The 9,388-nt window shown below is 37.9% G+C and overlaps 1 protein-coding gene across 1 annotated transcript in view; it reads right to left on the reverse strand.

Annotated features, from left to right (window-relative positions):
• Positions 1–2,816: 2,816 nt before the first annotated feature.
• Positions 2,817–9,388, reverse strand: part of lost (methenyltetrahydrofolate synthase domain-containing protein lost) — a 12,892-nt gene continuing 6,320 nt past the window's right edge. Inside the window, exons 2-8 of the mRNA XM_017621988.1 lie at positions 8,873–9,046; positions 7,341–7,541; positions 6,473–6,648; positions 5,918–6,256; positions 5,788–5,856; positions 5,508–5,727; positions 2,817–4,090 (exon numbers count right to left, since the gene is read on the reverse strand). Of these exons, the coding sequence (XP_017477477.1) occupies positions 3,759–4,090; positions 5,508–5,727; positions 5,788–5,856; positions 5,918–6,256; positions 6,473–6,648; positions 7,341–7,541; positions 8,873–9,046 (1,511 nt within the window). The 3' untranslated portion in view covers positions 2,817–3,758. The remainder of the gene's footprint in view (positions 4,091–5,507; positions 5,728–5,787; positions 5,857–5,917; positions 6,257–6,472; positions 6,649–7,340; positions 7,542–8,872; positions 9,047–9,388) is intronic.

A 9,388-nucleotide genomic window follows, 5' to 3' on the forward strand; every position in this document is an offset into this window, starting at 1 on the left:
TAGGCTTAAATGAGTGAAAACAAAAGAATGAATTACCAAGTCGGAAATGCTTAATATTTTGGGGTGTATTGCTAACTCACGGTTTAGACCGAAAGTGAGTTAAACATAGCGGAAGTCCATTGTTTTAAGAGGAAGCATATTCCAGAAAAAAGTTTCCGACAAAAGTTATGTATTTTTACGCGCAGAATCCGAATCTGTGGAAAAAACATGTATGTTCATTTAAAAAATTGACTTCCGGTCGAAACCGGAAGTCGGTAATACCACCAAAAGATAGAGCATCCCCGATTTGCTACGACAATTTTCAAATAGCAAAAACATACATCTTTATACTTACTTACAGGGTCTATAGTCTTGACTAATAAAAAAAAACCTATAGTTTTTGGTAAAATATTACACAATCAAAGACTGAGGAGCTTGTATTGCTTCGTTCGCTAATACTTTATGGCTAGTAATAACTGGAAGGTTATTTCGGACTACAGATCCAACGAATGTCGGTGTCGGCGGAGGTGAAAATAATGGCTGTTCTATATACTGGTTAGCAGATGAGTATGGTTGAGAAGAGTTTGTTTGTTCATCGAGATATGGAGTCGATGTCCGCGATGAATACGAATATGGCGTATGTGTCCGAGCCGAGAGTCCTTTTAACACTTTTTATACGTCAACAGAATTCTTAGGGCCGGTTACTCAATGTCTGGTTAACACTAATCTCTGGTTAAACATCTTTATCGACGTTACCGACTCCCTGTTATATGAATGGAGTCGAATACGTCGATAACAATGTTTAACCGGACACTAGTGTTAACCAGACATTGAGTAACCGGCCCTTAGTAAGTTTATCCNCAGACCAGACATTGAGTAACCGGCTCTTAGTAAGTTTATCCAAACAACCATGAAAACAGCTAAAACAGATGTGACNCTAGTGTTAACCAGACATTGAGTAACCGGCCCTTAGTAAGTTTATCCAAACAACCATGAAAACAGCTAAAACAGATGTGACATCATCACTGTTTGTTAATTTGTCGCAAGCTATTGCAAGCTATATTAATAAGTGGTCTTCATTTGTGGCTTTTCGCTTTTTCGATGATGGCGCTACCAACGTCTCATCGCTAAACTTGGTCTGTAAAATAAATAATATCCTTGATGAATATTTACACATATTTACACTGTAGCTCTCGGCATCGATGATACTTTTCCCTTCCCTAGTGCACTCCTGATCTTCTCAAAATTTAAGTTTCTAGAAATACCACAATGAAGATTGAAATACGTCGTCCGCGCTTTTTTGTTGTTTTTAATTTTATTTTTTCAAATCTCGCTTGTAGTTGGGGTAGTAGAGGGTAACGAGGCGGCTCGCTAGAGAGGCGACAGCCATCATTCCAGTTGGACCAGAGCCTTTCCTGGGAGTAGGTCTCCATAGTATAAAGGAGCTTAAGTGAGAGCTGCACACTAAGGGATTTAAACTGGCGAATAGTTTACTGGGAGGGTTTTACAATAAAAGATCCCTAGGCTTAATAAACCTCCCAAAGGAGAGGCTTAGAATTCTAACAGGTATCCCTACAGGACACCGCAGACTAAGGGGTCACCTACATAAGCTGCGCATATGGTCTAATGATCTTTGCAGGTTCTGTGACTTGACCAGCGAGACAGCGCTTCACATTCTCACCTAGTGTGCTGCAGTACGCAGAAGACGTGAGAGCATAATGTGACCACAGCTTGAGTACATCCACTCCCTACCCCAGGAGACGCTATTGAACTTTTTGAGGGATCTGGACTTAGATGAAGTGTTGTGAAGACAAGAGGGCACAATGCATCGCCATGTCGCGGTGGTATTTGGTCACAGCCTTCATCAGCAATAACGAGCGATAATCCACAATTTCCCCATAAGAAAATTTATCCATTGCCGACGTTTTCCGGTTTGCCTGAGGAGTGGCAAGTGTTTTAGAAGCCTTTGAAAGCGCAACTCGACTCTTCGAATATTCAAATTTGCACAACATCATCCGGCTACGAGATGCGTTAAAGGACAGAGCAAAAGAAACTGAGGAAGCACTCGCGAATTCGAACTATGTGGCAACAATAATGGAGGCTCTGCAAGCCACTTGTGGTCGCCCTGAGCAGCTAATCAAGAGCCAAATTAAAAACGTGCGAATGATGTCAACAGAAGCCGGTGACAGTTTAGAGTCGTTGGTAAATTTTGCAACACAAATGAATAATATGGCTACGTTTTTAAAGAATCCTAAAGAGGAGCATCATTTGCCTAATCATACATTATTGAGTGAGTTTGTTGGTAAAATCGTTGATTGGTTGAATACTGTTCGACGTTTAGCACATATAGTAGCCGATTCTTTGCCAATAGCGTCGAATCCTTTCAGGGAAAAGAAAACACCTAAGTTTTCTGGGTCAAATGCAGTACGTCGTTTTGTTACTGTTGGCGTTGCACATCGAAAGTGTTTGCAGTGTGACGGGGAGTGTTCACAATTAAAAGAGTGTCGAAGTTGTCTGCAGTTGAGCGTTGCTAATCATGTGATAGAGCCAAAGAGATGCGGGTGTGCTATTGCTGTTTAAAAAAAGAGTACATCATGCAAGGAATTGTTATTCGCGGAAACGTTGTGGGGCGTTGTCATACTGACGATGGAATTAGTCAACATGTACTTTTTCAAATCATGCCCGTTAAATTGTATGCGATGGGGATTGTAAGGTCTGCATACGCCTTTTGTGGTGACGAATGCAAATGGTTTGTAATACGATTTTTGGCTTTGCCGGAGGCCGAACTGCAACATAGCAGCAGCTCTGCGGATTTGCAAAGAATGAAAAGCCTACCGTTTCGTTTGTTTCTTCGTTCATATATTTCAATTCATTGTTGCACAAGTTTAATATTTCAGTTAATGTTTTTGTTTTGTATAAAAAGAAAGTAATTGTGTATTCTTGGTTGTAGTATGTTAAATGGAAAACAAAAAATAAAGGATTCACCAAAATCGGAAAATATTTTAAATTAATTAAAATAAACGCACAAGTTTCTTTTAAATGTTTCATTTTGTTAGTTCAATATGTTTGTTGTTTTTTGTTTTGTTTTTTGCCAACATTTTTTGTGTTTTTTTTTTGTAGATTTTTGTTGTAAAAAACGCATGCAGCGGTATACATATACTGCTAGTGCAGTTAAACTTCCGCTTTTCAAATTGGAACAGGACATTTGGAAATTGCGTTGAGAATGAATACCTGTTTTCATTCGCTTTTATTTTGGTTTTTGTTTTTGTAATATTTTCCCTTATTTCTTATTTTTTTCTTAAATTTGTTTTCTTTTGTATTTTACTAGTTTTTATCGTGATTTCATTATATAAATAAGTTAAAACGCGCGCGCAAGTTTATTATGATACGAGTATTTTTTATCTATGCAATGCAAAGAAATTTAACAAAAAAAAATATATATATATAAAATACAATCAAAATGAAACCGGAAAATAATTTAAATTAAATAAAAACAAATGCATTGCTCAGGACCGAGCAAATATCTTTTCTTGTCTATGTGGGTTTTTCACGTTAGTTTCAAATATGTAAAAACCGTTTTTGACACGGCACGGACCAATTTAGAAACGTGCGTAGTTGCATAATACGTTTAGAAAAGGAAAAGGAATATAGTATGTAGATGTAGGGGCAGGTGTTGATGGAGGAATAAATGAATGTTAAACAATTTTCTCTCGTTGAACGCACGATTCCAAATGTCCCAACCAAAAGTAGAGCCGTTTCAAAACAGCACGTAGTTCATACTATACAGTGGTGGTGTCGACGGACTCGATGCGAGCAGCGCCAGCATCACCACCTGCGGCTACATCCCCATTGGCAGCAGCACCGCTACCACCATCGGCTTTCTTCTCATCGAACTTGAGCAGCTCCACATTCACCGGTACGGTCTTTGTCTGTGGCGGTTGTACAGCGTCTCCTTCGCCGCCGCTGGCATTTCCAGTACCACCACCACCACCACCGGTGGTCACCGTGAGCGAAAAGTCAGTCAGCGAGTTGAGCACTTTATTAATTTCGTCCTCAGTGCTTGGAGCGCCATTGCGATTACCGAAATGTAAATAGCATTTACCAAACTGACCTTAAATTACACGGATAAAATCATAAAAAATTAGATGTCTGAAGTGAAACAGAAAACATTCCGCACGCTTACTACATAAAAAAGCCACAAATCAAAAATTATATAACACTTCAGGAGAGCAAAACCAAACTGTGTATGCAGAAAATACTGTAATAATAATTGTACGAAAATTTAAGTTTTACCGCAGAATGTGTTTTGCATTGGTGTTTGTCTAATTTTTCTTTGTAATTTTTTTTTTTTTTTTACATTTCAATTCTGCGATTAAGGAATATTTTTTGTTGATGACCCTTCGATTTTTGATAAAACACGAGTACAAATACGATAATTTTGCAGGAATAGCAATTGCTTAGCTCGAAATCTCTTACCGCTTGTTTGGGCCCTTTAATCGACTAGTTTAATGGCAGGTCCTGTATACCAGCCGAAGCTATAGCTTTATGCAAAGTGGTTGTAATAGATTAGTACCTTTGGCATTTTTTTTACTTCCATTAAGACTATCGGCGCAAAATATGTAAAAAAAATTGTACAACTATCATCACACATTGTGGCAATCTTCTTCGGTGCATATCGACCAAATTAAATATGCGACGATAATCGGTACAACATAACAAGGCTGACTTCCAAAACGTATCAATACAATGTTTGGATACTGTTGTACTGCGGTATTCAAACTGTTTGTATATGCAGAAGTGCGACACATTGCAACCATATAAATTGCATATTTTAAATATTCAATATAGCAATGAACAATTTTTCTGAATTTCCCATTTTTATAACACCAATGGTAACCAATAACAAACGAAGCATCAACTTTCTGATTACTCTAGCGATGCATTTCGATAACTTTTCGGATGCGTTGGAAAAATATACATTGCCAATATTTTGTAGTTCGGCGTTATGGAACATTATGCATTGTACGTATGCAAAGCAATTGACGTTTTGAAAGTCAGCCCAACACTATTGTGTTGGATTAGTTATTGAAATGCGCCGATAATGGAATCTTAGCTTTGAAAATTGAAATTGAATTGACTATGCTCAAAAGAAAAATATCAAACACCGATATGTTCCAGATGGCAAATGGCTGATCAAAGAAATTTTTGTAAGTGTGACTCAAAAAGCAGCGTTTTATTTTTAAACACTACTCAATTCATGAAATTTAAATTTGGTTTGATCGAATCTTGTTTTGTAGAAAACATTATTTAAATAGGACATAACGATATTTTCTAGTTTATGAAGAGTTTGTTATACTATTTAGGGGTCTATACTGTGATTTCATACGGACATTCATGGTAAAACGACGAAACTCGAAATTTTTTGATTGTGACTATTTTATTTTTAGTGTGCGATTATATTATCCTCAAATAAAAGGGACAAAATATTCGTAAGCATATTATTAAATATTTGAAACATGACAACTTACCCTTCCATGAAATGTAGAGCGGGTTACATTCACGCTTGCGCAACTCCGACTTCAAATCCTTTACGCGTACATCGCGCGTAATATTTGAAAGTTTGATGCAAAAGTCGCGAGCAAGACGATTCTTACGTACGCGCTGCTGTTGTTGTTGTTGCTTGCGATCCCCGCCGGCACCTTTTCGCTCCTGGCTTTTGCCTTCGACGCCTGATTGATCTCCTTCAGACTAAACAATAAAATAATATTGATTAAGTTTGTCAAAAATTGCTTGCTATTAAATATTTACCTTTGTTGGTCGTCGTCTACGATTGCCGAAACGGCGGTTTCGGCGTGGATTACGTTTTTGTTGTTCTTGCTATTGTAAAATATAATACATAAATAAAGATATTTCATATGAAATATAAACATAAACCTACGCCCTGTTGTTCAGTATCAGTTTGCGAGATTGCGCGACGTTGATTACGGCGCCTAAAGCGACGAATCGGTCCACGACGACGGCTGCGAGCGTTTTGGTTTTGTTCAATGTCAGTATCCTCTTCCTTTAGAACGATTACTTTGCCAGCCTTCTCCTCGTTCTCCTTAAGCACCTGCAGTACAGGCACAATTTTCAGGCGGCGTTCCGACAGCAATTCCCAGAATATGCCAGTTGGGCGTGGCAACCGCTTGGCTACATGTATAACCTCTGTGGGTGTCACAATCAAATCAATAGGTGTATCGTACTTTTGGAAAAGCTCTTTTGGCAGGTTATCCACAACCTGAAAACAAAGAAGAAAAAAATGCATTACATGCATGGAAAATATAACAACGTTGATAGAGTACTAATGCACAGAAACAAAACACATCGCTTATCAACTGAATAACGAATAAAAATGTTGCGATGAACCTGAGGTCAGCAACGATTTGCTTAGCTCTATTTCGAGACATGCATGCGTGTGTGCTTTGCTTTTAATATTCTCACACACACTACATACCTGTAGGTCATGTACCATCGTAGCTATTACTGTGTCCGGTGTAATTGAACCAATTTCGGTAAGTAATCCGATGTCCTGATCGGCGAAACCGTTACCACGTCCAATGCGGTAACCATCTCGTGATACCAACACCGAACCAATTACTACCATGTCCAACTTAACTTTGTTATCTAAAGCTAAAAAAAAAACAAAAGAAAAACCAATTCATTAATATATGAGTTTTAATTATTATATGCATGTATGCATGCAGTCAATTTTATTGCACCTACTCATAGAACTCATAAACTTACTGATCTCGGTGCGATGTTGTTGAATATCCTGCACATTCAGTATTTCCTTCTTCTGTTCATCAGTAGCGTCAGCAGGCACATCAACTTTCAAATAGATGGCTTTCGAGTCACGTGTACCGGGTAAATACAGAGTTTTGCCGGCAAGCAAGGTTTGCAATTTTACCGAATGTAAAGCCCGATCGATGTTTACCTTGATATTTTCTAAACAAGCAAATATATTGCAAATTAAAATCTTGGCGATAATGCAAATCTAAAATCACTGATTTCTTATGTACTTACCCGCCTTCTTGAACTCATCGGTTTCGGAGAGGAGCTTGGCCGCCTTGTCGCTATCCACGAAGCCAGGTATGCGATTGAAAATGGCATTGAAACCAACGCCGCACTTGTTGTCTTGAATCTTCTTCCACGTTTGGACACGCAGTGAGCGCTTTGTGGGCTCAGCGGGTACTTGCGCTGAAATTTATAAAGGACATAAAGATAAATATTGAAAACATTAATNCATATGAGTTTTAATTATTATATGCATGTATGCATGCAGTCAATTTTATTGCACCTACTCATAGAACTCATAAACTTACTGATTTCGGTGCGATGTTGTTGAATATCCTGCACATTCAGTATTTCCTTCTTCTGTTCATCAGTAGCGTCAGCAGGCACATCAACTTTCAAATAGATGGCTTTCGAGTCACGTGTACCGGGTAAATACAGAGTTTTGCCGGCAAGCAAGGTTTGCAATTTTACCGAATGTAAAGCCCGATCGATGTTTACCTTGATATTTTCTAAACAAGCAAATATATTGCAAATTAAAATCTTGGCGATAATGCAAATCTAAAATCACTGATTTCTTATGTACTTACCCGCCTTCTTGAACTCATCGGTTTCGGAGAGGAGCTTGGCCGCCTTGTCGCTATCCACGAAGCCAGGTATGCGATTGAAAATGGCATTGAAACCAACGCCGCACTTGTTGTCTTGAATCTTCTTCCACGTTTGGACACGCAGTGAGCGCTTTGTGGGCTCAGCGGGTACTTGCGCTGAAATTTATAAAGGACATAAAGATAAATATTGAAAACATTAATTTGCTTTAGATTTGTTTTGATAATGCAAATGAATTAATCACATTTAAATGTAACCTAAGGTAATATGAAGAGCGCTTGTTCCAAATTAACAGAAGTCAAATAAATGTGTAACTGCCGCTATGAACTTCTCAATCAATTCAAATTTTCCACATCTGTTGAACAATTATTTTTGAAATTTTATTAAACATTTTTATGATCTTATACAAGTTCGTCAAAAACCGCGTCAAATGTAGCAATTGATTTATTTGATAGCACTTCCACCTTTGCTTGTGCAGCAGGAGCAACTTGAAATTGTTTCCAGCATCGATTTGCCTTATTTCAAGTGCAATAACACTTTCCAATTTTTATTTCCGAAAGTGATTCCTGCAAATTTGCAAAATGTACTTTTTGGGCGTAAGCACAGGAAAGTGGACTTTCGCTTTCGCGTTTTGCTGTTGTTGTTGTCAAAAGCGCTACTGTAAAAAAAAAAGCTTGCATTGCCACGTCTAACCGCATTTTAAGGAGTTAAAAACGAAATTATTTTCGTACAGGTAGAACGCATTACGTCATAAACCAGCTTTGCACTAATATGGCAAGNTCACCTTTGCTTGTGCAGCAGGAGCAACTTGAAATTGTTTGCAGCATCGATTTGCGTTATTTCAAGTGCAATAACACTTTCCAATTTTTATTTCCGAAATTGATTCCTGCAAATTTACAAAATGTACTTTTTGGGCGTAAGCACAGGAAAGTGGACTTTCGCTTTCGCGTTTTGCTGTTGTTGTTGTCGAAAACGCTACTGTAAAAAAAAGCTTGCATTGCCACGTCTAACCGCATTTTAAGGAGTTAAAACGAAATTATTTTCGCACAGGTAGAACGCATTACGTCATAAACCAGCTTTGCACTAATATGGCAAGGCATTGAAACACTAAGAAAATAATTAGTACACCAAGCACATCCCANATTTACCTTGATATTTTCTAAACAAGCAAATATAATGCAAATTAAAATCTTGGCGATAACGCAAATCTAAAATCACTGATTTCTTATTTACTTACCCGCCTTCTTGAACTCATCGGTTTCGGAGAGGAGCTTGGCCGCCTTGTCGCTATCCACGAAGCCAGGTATGCGATTGAAAATGGCATTGAAACCAACGCCGCACTTGTTGTCTTGAATCTTCTTCCACGTTTGGACACGCAGTGAGCGCTTTGTGGGCTCAGCGGGTACTTGCGCTGAAATTTATAAAGGACATAAAGATAAATATTGAAAACATTAATTTGCTTTAGATTTGTTTTGATAATGCAAATGAATTAATCACATTTAAATGTAACCTAAGGTAATATGAAGAGCGCTTGTTCCAAATTAACAGAAGTCAAATAAATGTGTAACTGCCGCTATGAACTTCTCAATCAATTCAAATTTTCCACATCTGTTGAACAATTATTTTTGAAATTTTATTAAACATTTTTATGATCTTATACAAGTTCGTCAAAAACCGCGTCAAATGTAGCAATTGATTTATTTGATAGCACTTTCACCTTTGCTTGTGCAGCAGGAGCAACTTGAAATTGTTT

The sequence above is a fragment of the Rhagoletis zephyria genome, unplaced genomic scaffold (assembly GCF_001687245.7).
Source record: "Rhagoletis zephyria isolate East Lansing unplaced genomic scaffold, Rhagoletis_zephyria_1.1 Rzeph_scaffold_02663, whole genome shotgun sequence".
Classification (NCBI taxonomy): domain Eukaryota; kingdom Metazoa; phylum Arthropoda; class Insecta; order Diptera; family Tephritidae; genus Rhagoletis; species Rhagoletis zephyria.